This window comes from Oryzias latipes, chromosome 16, assembly GCF_053564925.1.
Source record: "Oryzias latipes strain Hd-rR chromosome 16, Olatipes_Hd-rR_3.1".
In the NCBI taxonomy this organism is placed as follows: Eukaryota; Metazoa; Chordata; class Actinopteri; order Beloniformes; family Adrianichthyidae; genus Oryzias; species Oryzias latipes.
Genome location: NC_136252.1, coordinates 26,017,970 through 26,043,391, shown reverse-complemented (window position 1 = coordinate 26,043,391; position 25,422 = coordinate 26,017,970). Strand labels below are relative to the sequence as shown.

At 42.8% G+C, this 25,422-nt stretch overlaps 1 protein-coding gene across 4 annotated transcripts in view; it reads left to right on the top strand.

Annotated features, from left to right (window-relative positions):
• Nucleotides 1-24,120, top strand: part of LOC101169064 (forkhead box protein O6) — a 30,756-nt gene extending 6,636 nt beyond the window's left edge. For 2 of the 4 annotated variants that reach the window (XM_078933621.1, XM_004078283.5), the window contains one exon: nt 20,184-24,120. In XM_078933621.1, the coding sequence (XP_078789747.1) occupies nt 20,184-21,872 (1,689 nt within the window). In that variant the 3' untranslated portion in view covers nt 21,873-24,120. Of the gene's footprint in view, nt 1-4,779; nt 4,915-20,183 lie in introns of all 4 variants that reach the window. The other 2 variants (XM_078933619.1, XM_078933618.1) reach the window with 2 other exon arrangements.
• Nucleotides 24,121-25,422: the final 1,302 nt, after the last annotated feature.

Genomic DNA, 25,422 nt, shown 5'->3' with positions numbered 1-25,422 from the left:
TGTGCAACGCAAGGGTTGGCACATATAGGATCTTTAGCTCTGTTTGGTAAGCTCTTGCAGATTTCTGTTTGAATCTGTTCACAGCTACAGGAACCAATCGTGGTTTGCAGCTCTTACTGAAACTTTGTTTAGCTTGATGCCGTGGGGATTTATTTTGGGAGGGGGAGGACTTGAGAGCTCCACCACTAGTGTGTGATTAGCACATCTCTTTATTTTCATGGAATCAGTGAGGAAACGGGCAAAAAGAACAGAGAAAAGCTGTGTCATGCTGGGGCTGATGGAGGACCTGTGCATGCAAACGCATTTATACCCTCATTTTAATTAAATCAACGCCAGTGTCACTCATTTTCGGCTCAATTGTCCTTCAGGCATATAGGGGTGAACCCAGCATCCTTGGACGTGTGAACTCATTGATAAAAAGCCCTTTGTCGTCAACCGGTTTTGCATCTTTTCCGAAGAAGATTACAAAAAACAGAGGAGTCATAGATCAGCAATATAACAGACATAATAAACTTCTTAAAATTAAGCACTTTACATGCATGACTAGGAATGCTTTTCACATTAAATATCTCATTTTAACATAAGTGGCTCTCATATGAAAAGCCCTTTATGTTGAATAAACTTGACTTAGTGGAGTAGACAAAGTGAAAATGAATCACAGGTTATGGGGTTAGTTTTATGTGTGGGATGTTTGGAATCATTTAATGTTCAAAATTGTTCAAAAACAGGAGAAAACTAAGTGACATTGCCTTGTCCTCGGAAAGTTTGCCCTTTGTTAATTTTTCTAAATAACCCTCGACGTGAATAAAATGCTTTTATCCTTCGCAATGTTTCAAAATTTGGACTCTGTGCCTGCATGCTTGTTGCACATTTAAGTGTATAGGGCTGTTTTGTGTGTGTGGCTCTCTTTCCATGAGCGTGTCTGTGCGTCCATGTGGGTATGTATTTTCCTTTTTTTTTTTTTTTTTTGGGTGGGTGGGGGGCTGCTGGGCTGATGGGCTCAGTGGGAGCCAGGGTCCCGGGGGACCAGCTCTCGTTAATAATTCAGACGAGACTCATTATCAAGGCAGCGCAGATTTCTCCCTGATTCCACCTTAATTGCAGGCAGGCTGCTCCACTCAGGCAGGCGGTAGTCATGCTGGGTTGACTCTCTCTGTCTTTCTCCTCCACCACAGGACCTGCTCTGCTTTGCTCTGTCAGCTCTGTCTTTTAGTTACCCCGATAACAGCCCTTGGCTAGCCTGCTCCATATTAGCATGCTCCTTAATAGTGCGACATATTACAAATGTGTCAATTTTTATTTGTGATTTAATATTTGCTTAAGATATTTCCAATAGCCAGCAGATGTCTTATGTTTTCATTTTTCTGGCTATTAAAGTTTGAAAGTTTTGAAAGAATTTTATATCCATCAAAAATATTTTTCCAACATTTTCCATTAGTAAAAAACAGATAAAGTAAAAGATAAAAAAATCACATGTTACTTCATTATTTAACAGAAGCATCATGTGTCTCCTTACAGATTAATCTAAAACACGGGCAGTAACAGCTTTTCAAGTGCACTACACAAACCATAATATGTTTTCCTTTCATTACAGTCTTTGTGACATATTATAATGGTGGATTTATCCTTGAAATAGCCTGTAGCATATTATCATACTGATGACGCTGTAGAATGTGATTGATATCAGGCTACAATAATACCCCTCTTTATGCCCATCTACAGGCTTATTTAATGTATCTTGTCTTCATAATTTAAACTGACTGATGGGTTTTCATTCAGTCCATTCACTGAAGCCCTGCAGAGAGATCAACATAATGGTGCTGATCTTGTCATACATGTATATGAATATTTCAGATCAAGCCATTGTAACCTAAAGTAAAGCCCTCTTTCCTTTTTTTTTTGCTTTGCTCTTTAACATGAAGTGTGCTCCTAGCACTATATTTCTCCCAGCATCAAAACTGGCTTCCCACAAATCACGGTGCCCATATTTCCTAATTCAATTTTTCTCCCCATCTGATATCTCTTCCTGCACGCAAGGGATTGATGGCTTTGTGCATGCACACGAGTGTTTATGTGCGTGCATATTGCCCCGTCTGCTCAAGAGAAAGGGATGATGTACAGCGACGTAAGAAGCGTATTTCTCTGCGCTTCATCTCTTCACCCCTTCCTGGCAGCCGTGTGCCGGGTCCTTCGCTTCTCCGGGACTGTCTATCAAGCTTTTGTCACGGGTCAAAGGATTGCGTGAGGGCCAATGATCAGTTTACCTGCGCTCGGCGAGTGATGGAGGGAGTTGCCTCCGAAAGGGAAATGTAGTTAATGCTGACTGATTGAAGCAGGTGGACAGGAAAAAAAAAAAAAGGAAAAAAAAGGAGGGCGTTGGAGAGGAGATGCAGCAAGAGATATGTTCAGGAAAAATGCTTGTTATGCTAATGGATGGCTGATATGTTGAGGCTGGAAGTCTTCTGGATAGAGCTGTAGAGGTCACCTCAGGTAGCACGGACCCTTCAGACGCCAAAACTTTCGGGTGAAAAAAAAATTCATGGTTTAGTGGGCTTTTATGTGTGAAACAACCCATGCGGGAGCAAATCTGTGTGGGAGAGCCAGCATATGTGTGGGGCGGTGCAGGATTTGGGTGAGGTTATGAGGTGACTGTGAGACCAGCTGGGGCGAGGGGGAAGGTTTGGGTTTTGAGGTATGTTACAATCATGAGGGAGGGTGAAATTTTTCCCTATTTGGAATAGTATGTCAACGGCACAAATCTGGGTCAGGACACAGGGTACTGTGTTTAGTATGCTGACCGTGTGAGGTCTGAATGCAAAGTCTGCTCATAGCCCTGAATGAACCCAATCCGTCTGCCTTGCTCTGTCTCTCGACTGTCTCCTTTACGTTTCTATCTTCGACCCTCTTTTTTTTTTCTCCCCGTCTCCTCTTTCTCCTTGGTTTTCTCTCTGTGCCAAGAGCGTCTTTCTATCCCCTTCCCTGTCTGTCTCCCTTTTCTTCTCGTACTCTAGGCGCTTTCCCCCTGTACCCTTCTTTTCGTGTTCTCCTTTTCACTGTCAGTCACTCACAGGCGTCCCTTCTCTCCTCACTTGTTCTATTTCACACACAGAGTCCTCCCCACAAAGTAGCCTTTTTATCACTCATTTCCCTCTACCCTCACTTATTTCTCCTGCTCTTTTCATGTGCTTTTGAAATCCCCTTTTCATCTTTTTCCCTCTTTTTGCCTGTTCTCTTGTGCTCTCTCTCACACACCCATGACACACACGCACACATCCGTATTGGCTCATTCAGTCATTCTTTTATTATCCCAAAACTAAAGTGATAAATGGATCTCTTTCTTCTCTGTAAATGTCACTCGGGGAATTGTCTCTGCTCATTGATTGACTTGAGAAGAAGGAAAGCCACGCACGCACATGTGTCAGTCATGTGCATGTGAAAAACGGGTCAAAAGAAAAAATGACGAAGAGGTGAAGTCCTATTCAAAGTGGTTACAACTGTCAGCACCGACGCTCGGTTTCTACCTCGCAGGTCCAGCTTTTTTTTCCTCAGAAGTTGATCATTTGAAGAGCTTCCGCCGCTGCTTTACAATGAAACATCAATTCTCAGCAGGAAGTGGCACACACAGAAATGCTGGCATCGACGGATCAATCCCAGTTAAACAATCTGAGCTGGCAGGTCAGGGTGGACTTGTAGCTCTTTTTCTCTTTTTCATGTGATGTGTCCCAGCATATGAAATTTTTATCGACAGTTTGATCAGCTAGCATTGGCTTAACCTTTGCTGTCAGAGAAAAGCCTTCTAAGGAATAAGGAATCAGAACCGACGTCAGACCAGCTGTTATAGCAAAGAGTGTGTGTCAGGAAGCAGGGGTTAATAATGTCCAGTCATTTTTCTAATGTCTCATTCCCCCCGCCTCAAGCGCCGGCACTTGATAAAGGTCAGGACTACTGGTGGGAACATGTCGTCTTCTTTTATTTTGTTTTCTTCACTGCACAATATGGGGGAAGCGGGGGCAAAGACAAAAATTGTAATCCACAGTTGGTGCTCCGGGACTCTTAATTTGAAAGGGAGACAGGGGAAGCTCATGCAGCCAGAAAAGAATGGATGCAAATATTAAACTGATAAATATAGGTTTTGAAAAAGTTTAAAAAACGAAGAGTTGGAACACTATGGAGTAGATTGTGGAGCTTCTAAGCAGAACTAGGATCCAGACTTGGCTGCACTTCAGCTACACTCTGCACACTTCAGCTCAAGTGTGTATCCATTAGTGCAGTCCCATTGCACTCAAAAAGCTATGCACTCTGAGATGCAACACACGTGCACACGTACAGTATATAGACACACATGGAGAAAGATTTGTACCTCCTGTTCATGCATGCAAAGCCCCACAGAGTACAGTTGGCCTACAGTCGCTGTACCCTTTAAAACACATTTAGTCAAAAAAGCTATACGCTGACCAAATCTTGCTTCGCATCCCTTTTTCTTCTGGTCCACACAGACTCGCGCACGCACACACAATCTCTTCACTAGCCACCGGATTGCTTCCCGTCAAAATAAATAATTAAATGAGTGCAATAACAGCTTCTGAAAAAAGATCTCTCAATTAGTGCAAAATGGGTAAATGGCGTGGGCCAGGGGCAGGGAGGATGGGGGGGGGGGGGGGGTATTGCAGAAACACACTCGCACAGATGCGCGCAATCTCTTACATAAGGCTAATCACATGACACACAACGGTTTGTAGGCAGTTGTGCAACGGTAATTTGCCCCCTTTGCCTTTCCAGTCAGATAAGCAGCATCTTTTCTCAAATCCTTACAAGCGGTCGGAGAACAGCCGAGCCGACGTCCAGACGTGTGGCAGGGAGGTGCCAGGAGGGCAGCAGAGGGGGTCAAAGCTGCATCTGTGTGACAGGATAAAGGTTTGTAGCTACGAGCTGTCCCTGTTCATTTGAAATGTCAAACATGTAATAAGTTGGTTAAAGAAAAATGCAAAATCACGGAAAGGATTTAACTCAAAAGAGGAAGCATGCTGGATAGCTGTGAGTTTAAAGAAAATTGTGTTCTTGTCAGAGATGCTCACAAGTCCCTTTTTACTAATTCAAGAGTACATGCTCTGCATTTAAGTCAAAGTCAAGACAAGTCCTATTACTTTTTATCAAAACAAACTTTTTAATATCACCAATTGTTATCAAATGACTGTATTTAAAAACCCACTCCAATTAAAATCATGTTTTGGTGTTTTAATATGTTCGTGTGGCTTTTTTCTGACGATGAAGGACATATATTAAGAAAATTAAGCTTAAAATTACATTTTTTGAGTATTTCTTTATTCAGATCATGTGAATCAGGAGCAGATGAAAAAATGTTGTCCTCTTTGGAAAAAGAGCATAATTGTGACATAGAAAACTTGCTGGGCGGGCCACGAGATACCTGCTCCGCTCCATTCTGATGCATACACTTGTAGACAACTTGATCCATGTACGTCTTTGTTTTCTTGGTACGAGCTGACATCTGGCTCAAAACTGTATAGCTGGATAGCTCCAATATTGCTTGCCATTTTTGTTGCACCGCTAATGTTAGGTTTGAGGTGTAAGGGGCTGTTAGCTAGCTAGAAAACATGCAAACAAAGAGCTCTCAGAATTTTCATTGAACCACTGCCTCTCTGCAAAAACTATGTCCTAGAAAACGACACAGATTTTTTTGATTTTGGCTAAAAGTGGAATAATCATAAATAAAAGACCACTGGGAACGCTTTTAAAAAGCTCAAAAGCCTTTTGGTGTGGGCGCACTTACAAACATTTTTTGTGTTTGAACCTTCAGTGCTGTAGCATTGTTAATAAATCTTTATTTTTTTACCTAACAGCGGTGTTCTAAAGCTAAAAGGTAAAAACCAACAACTAAAATTTTTTTTTACAATTCCCAAATCTCAAAGTGTCAGGCCAAGTCTTCTGCTCTTGAGGCTGAGTTTAACCCTTATGCTATCCTATGACCCCACCCTTGCATTGACGTGTTCTCCCTACCATGACAAAGGTGGATAAAGGTGGAAAGATTTCATGTAATCCATGGACACCAGTGAAGATCACAAATCATTGAAGAAAAAAGGCTCAGCGCACTGTCTAGTGGGGTCTAGATGACCCAACTCCCAATGTTAAAGTGCCTAGGATAGCACAAGGGTTAACAAGTCAAGTTTGGGAAATCTGAGTACAACTTGGGTTCAAGTCACCAATCTCTGGTTCTTGTGGTGTGTCAGCATCAGGTGAGCAATAAAAAATGGCTGCAAGCACAAGCTGCGGTGTTAAAACAAAACAAACATACAAAAATTTGTCCCACACGAACCTCCATTACATTACTTTCATTCCCACCCACACCACTCTATTCCAGTTTCTGACTCCACATCCTTAAAACTCCCCAGTCTTCCAGTTGAGGTGGCATAATGCCACATTACCTTTCTCAGCCTCACATCGCTGTTTGCTTGTCATCAGTAGAGTTGGGGTGCTTATGTGTTCAAAACTGGCGTCAAACGCCAAACTTGCTCATGTTAGGATCAAACTAGGATGAACTAGGATCAACGCTTCACCAAATCGACCTAATATGGGTGCGAGAAAAGCTATGACAGTAATGCAAATAGATGGACCCCGAGACCTGCATCTTTCAGAATAAAGCAAGTGGTGGGTGAGTCTGCACTTGTGCTAACAAAACTAATCTACTAAGGTTGGCTCTTTTTTTCCCTCTAAATGTCAGAGTCATGGTTCTTGTCGACTTGAAGAGCTGGTGGGCAGGTCAAACACCTGGAGGAATGATCAGGAGGGTTGTTTACTTAAATGTAAGACAAGAAATAATATAGTGGCACACAAAACATACAGAAAAGGTGGCATGACGTAAAAGTCTCATAAAAATGGAATCAGCCGGTGGTTGAAGCACTGATCGTCTGGTGTGTGTAGCAGTGGGGGGTGAAGAGTTAAGATGAATAGTGAGAGAAAGGTGGAGAAGAAGTGAGAAAAGCGTATGTCCCCCATGTGTAAAACAGTTGTTTCACCTTTCTGCGGTTAAGAGCAGGTCAACTATCGGTGATCCTCGGGGCATGGAGACGATTGGCTGTGTGATGCAGAGTGGGTTAACGTGTGGAGCAGAGTGCCGAGATGGAAAGCTGGAGCGAGGGAACGATGGATAAATCTGGATCTGGAGAAAAAGGAAGCTGCATCACACCATATTGAAGTGAGGGCACGGTTTGAGAGATGCACAGAGGGGTCTGTCAGAGATGGAGGGAAAGGAGGAGAGAGTGACAGAGGGAGAAAATGACAGAGGAAGGTAACGTGTAGGGGTCTCTGCGGTGAGGTGATTGCGTGACTGAGTGGAAAGTGCATTGCCGTGTGTGTAATGCTCTCAAGATGGATATTAAGACACACCGCCTGCCTCACACAGTCACTGCCCCTCTTCCCCCCTTTTTTTTTTTGCTTTACTCTCCTCCATTCTGCTCCCTCTCTCACCTCCTCCGTCTCCACTAATGATCCCCGCGTCCTGCCACACTGCAGGGCTGAGTGATGCCCACTGACAACCGCATTCAGGCGGAAATGCTGCATCCCTCTTCCAGGAGTGCTGTGACATACACACAGAACATATAGAGGAGTAGCACCTCTTCACTTGCATGTCTCAGCTCATGCAAAGCTGCTGACAGATGTGCATTTGTGTGTATGTGACCATGACTGACTCCATATGCACTAATAGAACCCCTCCAAGCAGTGGTCAGCTCCTATCCAAAATACACCTCCATCCAGCCGCATCTGTCCATAGGTTTATGTAGATCAAAGGCTTCAAGGGCGTCATCACGGATCTATTGATTAGCTGGTCCCAGCATTCATTTAGGCTCTTTTAGCTTCCCGGCGGTTCAACCTGTATTCATGAAGTTTCCCCATCAGATTAACACACGTTTATTAATGATTAAAACGCATGAAGCTAAATTCGCATCGCCCTCTGCAACGTGCGTTCAAGCGGCCACTTCCGATGAAAAGTCTACGTAAACCCACAAAAATGTGTTCTCTTACGCTCATTCGTCACGAAACGCGCAGCCATTATTCACGGGTTAAAAGTAAACCAGGTCGACCAATTGGGTACTCGGATTTGGTAGTAACGTATGGATGGCGGCTCTTTAAGGTGGTGAATGTGGATCTAGGAGGAGAAATTAATAATTGTGGTTTGCGCCTGGCCGGAATTCTATGACACCAAGTTTGTCATGGATCGGAAAAGAGCTGTGTGAGGAAAAGCCTGAAGCCAGATTTGCACTGCTTTAACATTTCGTATACCAAGACTCTTTTACTGCTGGACATGCAATTGAAAGAAGAAGAAGCCCCTCCCTGCTTGTCCGGTGTGAACACCATGGGCAAAACGCACATTCAAGAACCCACAATTAGCACGTCCTGGAACGCACGTTCAACCCCTAGGGTGTACGTGTAGATCAAAATTAAAAAAATGATAAAGTGTGTTCTGACTGAATATTTGGTTCTGTAAAAATAAGAAAAAATTCTAAAAGGTGGGAAATATTTTATATTAATTTATTACAATACTTTCAATATTGTAATAAATAATCGAGAATGGAGTTGAAATGCGAAACTAAAACTGCTGAAATAAACTGACAGTCCACTGGATTTTCAGCCAGCAGGAATGTGGATGACTCTATTGTGATGTTTATCACTAAAAGCTTTTGTGAACTGCAATCCCACTGGTACACGAGCATTTTTTTTAGAAAAATTATAAACCACTTCACTAATGCTGGATGGATTTAGGAAAATTCAGTGATTCCATTTTAATCTGTAAACTTCATTCTTACGACTATACTTTTATTTTGAAATAGACATTACATTTTATTTCCTCAACCTAATTCTCTGGACTTTGACTTGTTTTTGCATTATAAATGTGTATAAATAAAAAAAAACTGTTAACATTTTTATAAAACCAAAAACATTAAGGAAAACCCCCAAAATTTAAAGTGTAATCCAAACAGATTGACAGCCCTTTATTCCTCTGCATCAATGACCAACATCTTCAGCAGCCATAAAGTGGTCAAGTCAAAAGTGTCGTTAAGGACTCAGCATATACCAGTCACTCTCCAAAATTTAAAATGATAATTTGAAAGGCATTTAAAGGTTTGCAGAACTCAGTTTTGTCACAATTAAAAAATGCTGCTCACTAAAATGAGCTTCCAAAAATAAAACTTGCAACAATTCACAAATTTCTTCTTACCAGAATCAAATTAAATCTGTGGCAGACATACCCCATATGGATCTTTTGATTTACTTGCTCAGTTTGACACCTAATAAATTTCCATATAAGACTCCATTGTGCTTTTTGCATGCTTAAGCATTTTTGTTTACATGTGACCTCTCCTTGTAAGATTCACAATCAGTTCTTCTCAAATTCTATACTTCTTGCACAGCTTCTGATATAAGGCCCTAATCCAAACAGATGCCATGATGTACTATGGAGGGTTTGGAATTAGGTCATGGCATCTCACTCCTCTAATTAGATGCAGTGAGAGTACGCATGTTGATTCACAAGAGCGCGTTTGCATGTGCGTCTACGCAGGACGTTCTTAATCCGTAGGTGGCCTCTATGTGATGAAGACAATGCTGAGATGAGTCTCATGGTTTGGAGAAGTTTCAGATGTTGCTATTTAAAAAGAACCTTAAAGTGACGTAGATGGAGATGTGCCAGGGTCGAGAGGATCAGCAGGGAAAAAAAAAAAAAAGTCAAGCGCAGCCATAAGAATTGCATCAACAGCGCGTCACAAGGTCAGATTGAGCATTTCCATTACCATTGCAGAGATTACTATTGCAACAACACATCATCAGTAGGGTAAAGCTAACCTGTCTCACGACGGGCACTTCAGTCTTTTACACTGCTCTTGTTTTTGCTAGATTCGTTTAAGTCCATCTGTGACGGTACCTCTGACTTTTCTTGGAGTTGATTTTTCAGGAAAACATCTGCTCCACTTGTGTCTCTATGCTCTGTGGACTCGCTCCATCCAGTGTTTCAGTAGAGGGGAGTGAAAAAAACATATCTGCTTCTGCAGTTTTAATGACAACTCATGTTTTCTATCATTTTTAAGATGAGTATGTCAATAAGACCAGGCAACTGTTAAAAAAAGTCTTCAAGACTTGAGTTTTTCATCTGTAGAAGTGTCTACCTAGCATGAAGTGTATCTGTGGAGGGAACAACAAAAAAAATCTGCATATTGTGTGTGCAGGTATGTGAGCACAACTCCAAAGCCTGTATGTGTGTGGAAGTAAAAAGGAGGAAAGAGTAGCACCGGGCTCGCCTTAATTAAGTTTTCAGGAGCCTCTTAAAAGGTCATGGCAAGCCTCCCTATCCCCCCTTCACCACCATCACCAGCGGGTACTGACAAAATTTCCCTTCCCTCCACCTTCCCTTCCTCCCTCCTCCTCCCCACCACCCTCCCCGTTGTGATCTATCCAGTCATCAGCCCCCCATCTGTGCACATTAGCCTTTCATGAACACACTCATTAGGGTGGGAGTTTGAAGCGATTGTGTTCTCCAGTCTGTGGCAGGAGCGTGGCGATTAATATTTCAGCGTCTCCTGCCGAGGAGCTGAGAGCAAGTTTGGCCCTCTTAGGCTGGAACGGGAGCAAGTCGTACCCCCCCTTCCCACGCACACACGCATCCACACACCCTTCCCATCAGCCTCCCTCAGACAGTCTCGCAACTTACAGGACGTTGCCCCCCTATTTCCCTTTATTGCAAATGCGCTTGTGGACTGGGTGCACATTTTGCTCACACACTCATACACACACAGAAGACCCTAACTCAAACTGACTTAATTGGGCTCTTTTTGTTTCAGTAAATGGAGGGAGAAAGGAGGAGTGATAAATTCTGTCTCCTTGTGGCCCCATCTTACCCATTCGTTCCATTTTTACAGGAATGCCTGTTTCTTAGCACCCTCTTTTACATATCCTCACAGTCTTGCACCACACAGACAAAGCCGAAGTTTGGGGGTTTAGAAGTTGTGATGAGAAGCGAGAGCTACTTTTCAATGTATGTCTAAACAAAGTTCATTTGCTCCAAGTCTAATACCCTCCCTCTACTGTACTGCACATTGGCACTTAAAACATAAGGATTTCAGGCAGTCGTTGGTTATCGGGCTAGTTGGTCATTGTATGGAAATGCTGCTCCTGAAAACAGAAATCGCCTGGACCATGCTGTAGAGTCACTTTTTCCTGATTTCACTCACATTTTCTTACTGTGGTCAGGGGCACATGAGCTCGGATCCATACAAAGTTCACAATTTTTTGTTCCCATGCAACAATTCTGAGTTGTGATTTTTGTGTTTGGGCTGCAGAGTGGTGTGGTTAGCACTGTCGCTTTACATCAAGAAGGCCTTGTTACAAATCCCAGCTGGGTTTTTTAGGTGTGGAGTATGTATGGTCCTCCCATGGATGTGTAGGTTTTCTTCATTGCTTCCACAGTCCAAAAAACACGATTCATATTTTTTAATAAGTTACTTTAAAATCTTCCTTACGCAGACTGTCAAGAGTGTACCCTGAAGTACCTGTGATAGGCTCCAGCAACCCCCATGACCCGTGAATAAATGGCTTTCTGTGTTCCGAAAGAGACATCTTTAAACTGGACTGGTTATAACAAAATTTTGACGAGTTTCAGCTCACTTTTCAGAGAATTTTTTTTTTGTTTGTTTGTTTAAAACTTGACTTTTTAATATCATAGTCTATGAAGAATTCCTCCCTTCTGAAACCTACCCCCAGTGGCCATTTGAGAAACTGGAACATGTTATACTTCTTCTGAGTTGGCCTTAAAATCAGAAACTAATTGTTTGGAACTGGTGCCAACACTGACACAAAAACAAAACATCTAAAAGTTTGTTTTTTTCTAAAAATTGCTTTTAAATTTTTATTTGGAACACAAATACTATTTGAAATATAAATGCAACAAAATGTTATTTTAAAGGAGAATCTTTACCACTCCAACACAGATTTATTTTTTAATATAAGAATGTAATCATAAATAGTTTAATCAAAAAAAAATGTCACCAAGCAAAAATAAAATAAAAATTAAGCAAAGAGATATGAAATTGGATTTCTAACGGGTCATTCCATAGGTTTGTGGAATGATAAGTCAAGGGTTCATTTTTATATTAGACATTTTCCTGCCAAATTTAACATCCTTGTAAATTGATTGAACCAGTCTCATAATAGCAGAATTTTTAACATAGTTTCTCTTAATATAAAACAAGTTTTGCCACATCTGAGTTTGTAATAAAAATGTTGTATAGCCGTGTCAAGCTTTTGATAAATCACTAGTCTGGGGATTTCTGTAAGAGATGTTTTTTTTTTTTATTACTTAAATCAAAGTAAAATTCACTGCATCAATATATAAATAATAAGAAGCTGAAAACGTTAATGTTAGGCCATAGATGTGGCAAATTGGACATCTTATTTCATAGTGGACTTTTCCTGTGCTTTCACATAAAGGATTTTAAAGAAATAATGGAACAAAGGGCTTCCGAAGGATTATTCTTTAATATCTTTAAAAGATCTCCACAATTTTTATTCAACACAAAATGTCGACGTTATCAAAAAAAAGTGGTGAAAAACTGGATTTTTAGGTCCAAATTCATAACCTTGAATGTGACATACTGCACCTCAATCTCTTAAGTTAGCATCTGCATTTTCAAACATTCTGGTTTTTTTTTTACTTTTTAATTGGGCTGCTTTACACAAAGCTTTTCCCAGAGGTGTGTAGAAGATGCTTGGAAACAGTTTTCTGCGAACTGAGTGGAGAAACACTGCTGTACATGACACAAACTCCTACTGCATCTGCCGTGTGTTCGAGTGCACAATGCCTCTTTGTGTGCGGAGTTGGAGGCTGTCCCTTAAAGATGCTCAAAGGGAGACAGAGACACCGAGAACTGTCTCCATATCACCTTTAACTACCAGAGCCTCTGTGATTTCAATCCCAGCCACTTTTCTCATCGCGTTCAAGACCCTTCTTTATGCTTCACCCACCTCTGCCCTCTACGCCTCTTCCCTGTGCAGATAAACTCCGCTTTTCATTCTAAGCATGCTGCTTCTCATGCATTCTTCTTCTCCACATAGGTGTATGAATAAGTGGAGTCCATGGTCTTTACTTGAGTGAGTGCAAGCCTTCAAACTGAAGTGTAGCATGTGGGCAGGAATTCATGGGGAGCACTGGTTGGTGCACTGCACACTGATGGCTAATGAAGTTCCCCCTGCACCTCATAGCCCTATTAAACCGCTGCCCCCTACCTCTACCCACTTCACCCCCCACCTCTTGTCTTTTTTTTTTCCTCCCTGAGGGAGAGTTGGCAGGGAATGAGCCGGCTGCTATGGCAACAATAAGGAATCCTCCCTCTCCCACAGGTCTCCTTAGCAACTGGTAGCTTGGCATTGCAGTAGTGAATGTGCCCGGTGTGCCAGGCTTTGTGCAGCATTTGCATATGTAAGCAATGTATGGGTTTTAAAGGGACAACACATTTCTGCATGGGGGATGTGTGCATTTGTCCAAAAATGTGGGGAGTGAATGCAGTTTATATCGATGAAGTGTGTGCAGATTAGGATGTATGAAGACCATATTTAGTATTTGCCCCCAATATTGTCAGCCCTAAAGTTTCTCCAAACTTTGTGCTTTACTTGACAGAGAACAAGCCTGTTTGTCTTTTCTCTGTCTCGCTGTTTATTTCCATGCCCTCCGCAGATTTGTCCCTGTGGTCCTTATTTGTGTAATTTTTCCTTCGTAATTGTGGTCATTCTTCTCTATACTGAGAAATTGAAGCAATCAAAGGGACAATCTGATGAATTTTGCATGCCATGTGCATGGCTGCCTATGAGTTTTCTGCTCTGCTAAAATTAAATTAAACGCTGAGAATGATTTTTTATTAAAGTGTGATCGGAGGTGTGCACTGACCTTTAGAATGTAGGAAATGAGATTCTCATTGTTATGAATGAGATTATGTTGAGCCTTAGTGTGAGGAAAAAAAATGGTTCTGCATCGATTGTATTGTTAGCTGACAATTTCTTTCTATATAGCAGAGGAAGCTCTCACTATAATCAAATCCACACTTTGGCTGTTGGCTATTAAATGGACTGATAAACAAATATTGACACACATGTACCCATAAATTCAGATTGACTTGCATGCACGCATATCTTGCAGATCTTGTAAAAAGAGCCATAAAAGCCTCTCCAGAAACGTGTTGGGCTTTAACAAAAGGATGGCAAGCCCAGTGGAAAATGTTAGTTTGCTCCCTAGACGAAGTGTGAAGTAGGAACAGGCGGCCGGCCCCACAGGTGGCCCGGGCCAAACACCTGTTGTGTGAATCCTCTACGGGAGGCTGTGAGGTCTGCCTACTCTGCAGGTCCCGGTGGAAAAACCACACCCATGCTGCACTGTGGCACGTGCTAACTCATGTGCCCACACCAACACTGAGGCTCTCCCGTCTTTTGCGTAGGAGGAAGACGTGATGCCCATTTCGTGTCCCCTTTGTGGTCAACGGAAACTCTTGGCTGTCCCTGGCATCACGGATTTTCCGATCCCCTGTCAGGGTCTCAGATGCTCTTCTAATCTGTCAGCATCTATTTTTACTGACAAAAGCTGCAGCAGCCCTTTTCTATCCCACACTATCCCCTTCGATGCCAACCCTTCCCTTGGCGCCAGGGTGGGCACAGCTGATGAGTTGCCAGCCATTGGCTGCAATTAGTGCACAGTCAGGCTGGAATCCCCCACCAACTTCATTACGCCCCTCTCCACAGCCACTTCCTGATCTGAGGCTACCAGACACACTAGTACACACTTGCTTTCCATTTTAAGCCTTTTTCTAAATGGCACTCCTGCAGTGTTGTGGAATAATAGAGTTGGATTTAGAGCACCTTTCTCAGTGCTCCAATCACTCCGCTGTGCAAACTCAGTCCACTGTAGCACAACTGCAGCCACAAGACCCTACCTTTGAATTTTACCTGCCAAAATTTGATCCTGAATTTATGTGAAAATTAGTTTTGAAAAAAATGCCTATTTGAAAACCCCCAGACATCAAATCTTACTTGAAAAAAGTATTTTAAACTTGGAGCCTTCCTGTAGAGCACGCTTTTTCTAATACAAGAAACACAACTGTGAAAGTTTGAAACACAGAACTCCAGGTTTGCCTCCTTCTCAATAAGGGCTGCTTTGTGCCTTGCATGCCAGTGCATTCGTGACCACTGCTGTGGAGGCGATGATGGCATGTGGCAGAGAAGTAACTGTTTCTCACCTCCTAATAAAAGAGACTCCTTTTTAATCTTTTTTCAATTTGATTGCATTCCAAAACAGCCCTCTCTGCCCATCTGTCTCTCTTAAAGAAGCCTCCTAAAGGGATTTTAATCAACTGGCTCTGGGCTTCTCAGGCAAACTACATCTCTCTCTTTCTTGCTCTCACACGCATAGAGGCACAATTTCCAATTTTCCTTGTACTCGTTGTCAGACTCTCTCTTGCGTTGTCTTTTCCCTCTGATACACTATAGCATCAGAGCGTCATCATGCTGTATCTATGCTTCCATCAGGCCCCTCCGCCATGCTTCAAGTCTCCCCTCAGACAAATAAAATTCCTCCAACTCTGTCCCTATTAATCCACATGACTCTAAATTCTTTATTTCCCTTCAAAGGGACAACACAAGCTGTAACATCAATCACAGGGAGTGAATATTTAGCTGGCGCTAATTTCCTCCAATAGCCTGGAGACAGGCTTAGCTGACAAAACTCATTCCTGCGCTGAACAAAACTGCCTGTGTTGAAACCTCCCCTCCCCCTGATCCCTCCTGCCTTCTTCACAGGCAAAAACAGCATCACAATAAACACAGTTAGTGCTTCTGTTACTCCCCGTTGATTTGGGCTTATCAAATGAATGTGCACCATGGAGGGATACCCTTTGACAATACATAATGGATCCATTCTGCATGAAATGGTTTGGTAATACCAGTCGAGTGTGGCAAACGGCTTTACCCGGTGCCACTACAAGAACAGCTGCTGTGTTCTTAGCTGGGCGAGTGCACCACACTGCTTTACCCTTGAGGTAGTTTGAATCGGGTGAGTGGTTTCTTTTTCCCGGTTCTCAGACCCTATTCACCAGCCTTGGTTTCTCACTAAGTTCTGTTTGAATGAGAACACATTTGCCACAAGTTGGGTCTTACAGACCATTTGACCTGTTTCCTCGCCCCTCTGTGTGTGAGCGGGAAAACCCTAAGTGGATTCTGACGGGGGGGCCTATGAAGAAAAAAAAAGGCGAGGGAGTGAGTAAGGGGCATTTCAGGGCACTCTTTTGTCTAGTTTGGAGGGGCCCCTTGTGGTACCTCTTATTCCCACCCTTTTCATCCTGTACCCACCAGCATTACTAAAACTCACCAGTCAGTCATCGTATCTCGCTAGTTGCCGGTTGAGGTACAGCCAACCCTGCCCCCATCTAATAACAGCCTTCTTTATGTTTCAGTCTCTTTTGGGAGGGGTGAATGAAGGGGTGTGTTGGGCATTAGGCCAAGGCGGGCAAGTGGGCATGGTCTCTTTGCACATAAACCTTTGGCGGTTACACATTGTTGTGAGAACTGAGGACATGGTTTATAGAGCGGCCCTACTCACCTTTTTCTTTTAATGTTGGTGGATTGTGTAGCTCAGTCAGACCTTGATGTGTACAAAGCCCCAAAACAAATAGTCTTTAAACTTCATTGATTCATAGCTTTGATGAAGCCTCTTTGGTTCCTGAAGTAAACAGAGTTTGCATCTATGGAAGGAGAACAGTACAGCCGTTGACTAGTGTTCTGAGATATACAAGAGCTAAATGAATGGCTCTAAAATAACCTATTAGGGTGAATACTAGAATCCCGTTTCAGCTCCTCAACAAGTATTTGTCATCTGGCTGATTGAATTCATGCATTTATGTGTTTCCTTGGATTTAATACAATTCTCCTTTAGTAAGTTTATAACCCCCCACCCTCGCCACTACCCACAGTTAATTCCACCTGTATGTTGTGGAAAAAGTGTCTGCATGTCAGATTTGTTTTTTAAAAAGCTTAAGCTTTTAATCTGAGGACAAAGAATCCCATCCTGTGCTGTGGTGTCTATTGTCTAAATATCTAAATCAGATATCAGGATTTTAAGGACTTAATTGGAGCTGAACCCAAGCTGATTCTGCTACATCCTTGAAAGCCTTGTTCACGCTAATTGGCTTTGACTGGTCTGTAAGCTAGTAACCTTACATTTTCCACAACTTTGTAGGTCCTCTCTAACCTTAATCACATCCTACATAGCATTTTACAGCATTTCACTTTTAAAGCACTTCTTATGTAAATACACCTTAATTACAAAAGCAACATCTCGTCTGGATGCAGGCTTCATTTCGGTCACTTTGGTCATTCGTATTTTGCTTAAAAACCTTTCTACACGTGGTATCACTGGGCATCAAACCACTACTCTTCAGATTGAGAGATGAACAAATCACAAACTAAGCCATCACTGCCCCTTGACCTCTTTTGCTTTTTGATCAAAATTTCTTAGCTGCGATTGAAATCTGATGATGGTTGACCGCTCTGGTAACAGAGTTACAGCTCCACCTTTTGCTCTATTGGTTCTTTATGGAACCAAACTGGATCTTTCTGCATAGGCTGAGCTGAGGTTCCATTCATTATTTAGAGCCTTCTCTCCCAGCCCCATTGTATTAAAGGGGTATTATTTGAATAGGAAGTAGCTTCCCGGGCCCGAGCACATGATGTGTGTGTTCCTCTGTCATTGTATGTTTCAGTGGGCCTCATCCGTCTGCCTCTGCAAGCCAGGGGGCTGAAAGAGAATTTCCATTTTATGAATATTTAATACATAATAAAGTTTTCAATTTTATTCTGTTCAAGCCAAAGGGGCGAAATGTGGTAAAGCTAACTCTCAAGGACACAGCACAGAATAAAGGTAGTTTTTTTGAGATGTCAAAGTATGGTTAATGTCAACCCACTGCCTCATTATCTATTGTATTAAACACACTTTAAGAGTGCTTTAGCTCTTCAGCTTTGAAAGTTCCATATCGCATTTTTCCCCCCTTTACACAGTCTCCTGATGCTGCTTTGCTGTAGGATCATATCATATCGAAGCTGCTCGTTGTGTCTGTGGTGACCTGGCATAGCTCTGTGTGAGACACCCAGCTGGGAGTGCCCCTGAATCAACTTGGGATTAGCCCAGGATTGTCTGGGATTACTTGGGGATGGAGGGGGATTAGCACTGACTGCCTGTTTCGGGGGCGTTAGGGGCATGGGCAGGCCAAATTGCCCCTGACTCAGAGTACAGGAGGCTGACATAACCACACCCACGGTGGAACCACCTGTAACCTGAGCTATTCTTAGGTTGTAAAGCACACACACACAAACAGAATGCACACAAACAGAATGACAAAAACATGTGCTGAAAATTGCATGTCAGAACGCAAGCAGCCAGCGATGATGATGGTGGAGATGATGCCATGTCTGGCTACCATCTGAAATCTCTCAAATCTCTCTAGCAGGTGGATTCATCAGATAAAGAGGGTTTGGGATGATGACAAATCCCTCCAAGTTCAGTGGGACTGCTCTTCCCTCATAGATGGGGATAAATCGAGATTTGAATCCAACAGGTCACACAGAGTGGCAGTGCAAAGTGGTTCATCTCTCTGAAAGATGTCCCATTTACAACCGACACTGGTGGAACACCGTGAAAGCTTACATATGTTTTAATTCAGTCATGCACAGGATTTTGTGGCGGGATGATTTGGAGTGGTGTGATTGGTGGATGATCCCGCCACAGTGAGACAGGGAGTTGGCGCGGCATGTAGAGAAGTCGTCAGAAGCAGGGAGTGGGCATCCCCTGCGGACCTGCACTGCCAAGATGAAAGGGTGCTTAGTGTTGGAGCGGCAGCATCAAACAGCCACCTCCTCTTGCATCCTTTCCCCCATCCCCCACTCTCCCTCCATTTCTCTCTCTGACTCTTGACTCTCACCACAATATGATATAGTTCTGCTGTTGCACGTTTACCCGGTTGCCATAGTTACCCAATGCCTGAGGTGTCACAGCAAGATAACCCAAGGAGGCATTCACAGATCACCTGAATTCAGCTCGCCTCCCATTTATGTGTTTTCCCTGCTGCAATTTGATTTATTTGTTTCCCTGCCATGCAGTTCTGTCTGAATACAAATAATCCACATATTACCACAACATAGGAGACGCTTTTGAGTTGATATTTTCCTGCGTTAGCATCAAATAACAGCATGCACAACAAAGAGCAGAAATGCAACAGCAACATTTAGCAACCCTTCAAGATGTAAATGATAATGACAGAAAGAATTCTTGATCTTATGAATTACTGAGCCATTGACTGAACCTTCAGGCATACAGGATAATAGGAATGTAATTGGTGGCACACTTTATAAGAGGAGGGGGAGAGATTGAGCGCAGAGGTGAAAAATGACTTCTGCTCAAAGAATTGTGTAAACCAAGAAAAGAGAATAAGTAGAAAAGTTGAAATATGTAGCTCTCAGTGACAAAAGAGGACGAGGATGTGATAAAGACAGTGCAAGGGAGGGGGATGGAGATAGGCTGTGAAGGTAGATGTCAGAGGGTGGGATACATCCATTAGCCTTCCTTGCTCCTGGCTCAGTGTTGCAATACAACCAACCCCCACCCCCATCATACAGGCTAAAATAGTGAAAGAGACAAGGCTGGAAATAAGCCAGACTGGCACCAACTTCAAACATACAGTACACTCAAGCTCAGCGGCTTACATCCGCCAGCTAAAGAGAGAAGCAGTGGTTAGATGGAAAAGAAAGTGGGAGGACTGACATGCAGAAAGGGAATCTCTCAAGAGTGATGTCTTAGGTCAATTCAGGTTGCATCAAGTTGACTGGATCTTGTTTTATGACAATTGAATGAGAGCTCAGTTTTGAGAGTGATTTGCACCAGCAGTTCCTACCAAGAACCTTGAAACTGACACCAAAAAATTCTGAAAGGTTTTCTGTTGCTTTCTTTAAAAGTAAATAATTGGTAGAGTTTTAGACATTAACTATGCCTATTTTTCAGAAATTCAGATTTAAAAAAGAAACACATATTTCTGTGTTGTTATCCATTTATTGTGATGTATCTCACATTTCTCTCTTTTATCTTTCTGCAGAACTCCATTCGGCACAACCTCTCCCTTCACACCCGTTTTATCCGGGTACAGAATGAAGGAACAGGAAAAAGTTCATGGTGGATGCTGAACCCGGATGGAGGGAAGATGGGCAAGGCCCCAAGGAGACGAGCAGTCTCTATGGATAACAGCACTAAATACCTAAAAAGCAAAGGTCGCATCAGAGGCAAAAGAGTAGGTCGCCCTGGGGTTGGTGCAGGAAATTCTGTTGTGGGGCTCCAAAGTTCCCCAGACCATGGCAGCCCATCACTGAAAAGCCTTTCAGGAGCTGGAGGCACATCTGGAACAGATGGAGAGTTTGATGCTTGGACAGACCTACATTCCAGGGCCAGCTCATCAGCTTCCACTCTAAGTGGGCGTTTGTCACCTATTCTTGCTGAAGGAGAACCAGAAGAACCAGAAGAGGGAGGCCTGTCCTGTTCTACCTCCCCTCATCTCTACCCCTCACCAACCAGTGCCCGGTCTCCATCCATGGCAGCAGGGAATCATTGTCCTCCTCTTGAGCAGCTGCCTCAGCTGGCTAATCTCACAGGTGCCATCAGTTTGGATGAGCCAATGATGGAAGATGGATATCATCATCATCGTTCACAGCAGCAACACCAGCAGCATTCAGCTGTTGGGAGGCATAAGCACCAAACCTCTGTGTACCACTACAACTCTGGATTGAAGGGGCAGGCCTCTTATGGTGCAGGATATGGTGTGACAGGCATGAGTATGCTTCATCATCATTCACCCATGCAGACCATTCAGGAGAACAAGCCAGCCAGTTTCTCTGGAACTATGCTAGCATACTCCAGCACAAATGCGTTGCAAAGTCTATTAACAGGTGGTTCAGCTGGGCAACAATACTGTTCCAAGGACATGATGATGGGACAGGAGAGGAAAGGGCATCCGATGATGGGTCAAGCAACAAATGGAACAGGATCCAACCATAATAGCCACAACCCTGTCCATCATAATGACCACAGCCACACTGGAGCTCACAGCCATAACAGAACTCACAGCCATACTCCTAATCATAACTGCAACAATGTAACCAGCCACAACTCACCTCACAGCCTCGCTCACAATAGTCACAGTCTCAGCCGGAGCCATAACCACACCCCACCCCAAGTGGCACCCCTGACCCCACGCGGAAACAGCAATCAGTTACAGACTTATAATCACAAATCCCCCTACCTGTACAGTCCCCCATCGCACGCCCACCTCCCTGCTTCGACTACTCTTCCACCGAACCCTGCAGGTATGCTTGGCATGCCCCAGGACTCCTGCCATGTGGCCACAACCCCACACCCTCGTCACAATCATTACCCAGACTCACAACACCAGGGCATGACTAACGGACTATACCACCATGCTCAGGGGATGGGAAACGGTAGTGTTGGTACAAACTACCACAGCTATCATCAACCTTACCACGAGAGACTACCAGCTGATCTGGACATTGACATGTTCCAAGGTAGCTTGGATTGTGATGTAGAGTCTGTACTCCTCCATGACATTATGGACTCTGGAGAAGAGATGGACTTTAATTTTGACTGCTCCCTCGCCCAGGGAGTTGGCATTGGCATGGGCATGGGAATGGGTGTGACTGTGGGCATGGGGATGGGAATGGGCAGTCTATCTGGTTCACAACAAGCCCATAGCAACCAGAGCTGGGTGCCTGGCTAAAGTCAAAGGTGACACATCAGACATCTTTTTAACTGACTACCCCACCCATCAAGCACTGTGTTCATGTGTAACATTCCTGACTTGACACAGAATACAGGACTAACAGTCCCTTGTCCTTTTGTTGTCTTTGCATTTGTATTTTATTTAAATCTCCCATTCATAGAGAGATATGGTTCATGTCAGATTAGGTTTTTTTCATATCAGTCGTACTGTGATGACAATCTCTCAGCTGTGCTTGCCCAACGTTGCTTCTCATCTGCCATGAGAACTGAACTTTGAATGCACTTTATTGTAAGTGGGTCACATCTCACGGTGCAATGCCTTCACAGAGCAGCTCAGGCAGAGCTTGGCATGTTTTGTAAGGTGGCTACAAAATTTGACAGAACCAGAAAAAAAAATCCATAAGCTTCATAAATTTAATTTCATACAGTTTTTCCAAATTTGTACAACCTATAATCTACAATTAACTCAATTTTATACATTTTAATTAACTAGAGTCCAGTTTAGCAGTTTACCAACTGACAAAAAAGTATCTATTTACATATTTATAGTTTAAAATTATTTATTTTTAGTTGCTCAATGATTTACAGCTTTCTGCACAAAGTCCTTGGTGCTTTGACTTTTCTTATAGGTGCAATTTTTTATTTACACCCCATTGATATTGGTCGGAGAATATAATCAGTCATTAAATGGATGCCATCATTAGTGGCTGGCATGCAATTTGGTGAATTAAAATGTTGTATCACTTTGTCTCACCTGGGCTTTGCATGGTGGTTTGTCGCTCTCTCCCCCTGTCCATAAGTGGAGACAAAGCGACCATTCTTCACACCAAGCCATCAATGTGACCTGATTGAAATTCAGCATCTTGCTTTTAATCTGCAAAGTGATGCGGCAGCAATGTGTCATCATTGAGAATCCAACACGCTGTCCTCTCTTCTATCACCCCTGCTTGTCCAGGCCACTGCTTGCCTCTCCAAACACATTGCGCCAAAAAGCAGTCAGACAAAATGGTGATTAATGCCAAGTCAATCTGCCTGCTGTCCTGCACTGCGAAGAGCCAATCTCACTGTTCGAAGCCTCCTCAGAAACGGAAAACAAAAGAAAGCTGGAGACAATGATAGTACAAAAGTCTGTTGTGTTAGTAAGATCATTTTTTTAGGTTTCCATGCTTCTTGAATATGTGTGTCTAAAACAGGAAGTAATATTGTAAATCATCTCCATTATCTGTGTTCTGTTTGCTATAACCTGAGCTTTAAGCACTTCAACAGCAGCAAAGGGGACATCTAACAGCAGGTTTGAGCAGCACGAGTCCACATCATCCAGAGGTTGTTTCACCACAAAGCCATCTGCATCCACATTTAGTGTATTTATTCTGTTGTCTTGTAGTTGATGTTGTGTTGTTGAAGTTACAAGGACCGATGAGGACATAACTGAAATATCCATAATGTAAGGATTGCATTCATTGGTGAAACGATGCTGGTATAGTGCAGTATGACCTTCCTGAGCTCCAATAGTGAGCACGTCTTTTATTTGTGCTCTGCCCAGTTGTTTCTGTGTTTGTGAGTGGGGGAGTCTGCTGCTTGATTTTCACTGGCCTTGAGATAAAATAAAAAAGAATAAAAGAAAAAAAAAAAAGAGGACCCCCCCCCCCAGTCTCTAGTTCCCTCAAGGAGACTCTCGGATCTATACTGCACAAAAAAAAAAAAACGTATTCGTATGAAGGCGGTTAAGGGTGGAGTGGGGGTTATTCTTGCAGCCAAAGGTCAAGCATGGCACAGACTATCAGACCCATCATTGAGGTAAATAATTTTATTTCAGGGGCTTTAGCCGCGCTGAGTCCTGTTAATTTCAGCGTGGAATATGTTGGGACTTTAAAAGCTACACAAAGCCACTGTCTTAAATTCTATGCTACAGACATTTAGCAATCCCCTGGAAAGAGAGCTATATATGATGTCTAATTTTCTCATATTTATTTATAAAAGAAACTGGTATTTGTCCTCCCTAAATGTGATAGTCGTTTGAGTCCACTCCAGTTCCTTCCTATTTTCTTTCTTCGCTTTCTAAGATGTCATTCTTCTTTTGCCTGTTTAACTTACTTTTCTTTTGTACAAAATCTATATATAAAAATGTACAATAGTTTTTAAAAATCTCAAAAGGAATATCAGTTTTGTTGTCTATTTCTTTTTTTTAAGAGAATGTATCTCATCATCTGGTGACTGTTAAATAAATCAGATTTAAAGAAAAAAAATTGTCTTTGCTACTTTTTATTAAGTACTTCCATAAACAATGTTTTTATATCAAGAAAAGCACAGCAAAGTGACCTTTTCCATACAAATCTTGTAAGTCTTAAGTGGATTTTCAGGAGCTATTTGCGTTTGTCGTGTAAGGTTTCCTTCAGCTGCTTGCGTACAAAGCTTGACACAATGAACAAGTGTAGTTTTTTTTCTTGTTAATTCATTTCTTTTGTTCGTTTTTAAGACATGTCTCTTTTCGCGCAGAGGTGACAACCTCAGCTTGCTGTCATATTTATTGGGTCACCGTGTCGCAGGAGAATGCGCGTCATGAGCAACATAGGAGAATAAAAGGGATAGTATCTGACGCACAAATAGGGAAGCATCGCCTGTTTTGGAGAATGCAAAAAAAAAGTAAACTTAAATATTTGCATTTTAAAAGAATTCTTGTTGGCGGGACAAAATGAGGCCACAGAGCCAGACACATTTGCCTAGATTGAAGTGATGTGTGTGTTTGTGCATGAAAGTGTGTAACCAGGCTTGTTATGGCACAAGAATCAGTATAGGTTGGCCACAGCTGTCCTGGTCCCATTGGAGGCGTTTTCACAGGAGTACTGTGCAGTACTGCACCGCCATACTGCCAGGCCCCAGGGGAGCCCTCGCCTCCTCTCTCTCTCTTTCACACACACATACACAAAGGCAGACACCATACCAAATGTTTGTGCGCGCACATTTGAAAATACCACAAATTCACACATTCACACAAAAAAGTGCACAGCCCAGTTATGAAACTACACAGGCGCACACACTCAAACAGATATTTCTCACTTAGATGTACAGTTTTAATTGACTCCTCTTTGCAAAACAGCTCTGTAGGGAAAAAGTGAGAAAAAGAGAGAAAGAGAACAACAAAGGTGTGGATGGCGAGGGCCAGGCAACTTATATTTACAGCTATACAAGTTATTTTTTCACTTATGTTAGGGCGTGCGATGTGCTCAGACATGGTTAAGTGACTTTATAAGATGCTTTATAATTTTGAAATGAGACCAAACTGAGTGTGATTGAGTGTAACTGAGACTGTGATCCTGGCATGAGGCCAGAGTCTAACTCTTCTCTGTCTATCTCCAGAGAGACATGGCGGTTGGGGCAGACAGGAAGGCAGTTTGGTCCAGGTGCGGTGCCTCGGGGAGGTTCTGCTCTTCTGTTCCTCATTATCAGACAGGCAGAGAGAAGCTGTGTTACAGTGTCATTATTCATCCACTCAAGCATCTGGGAGCGGGTTTTTCCTTACTCTGTGTCGTGATACAGTTGTAGAGACT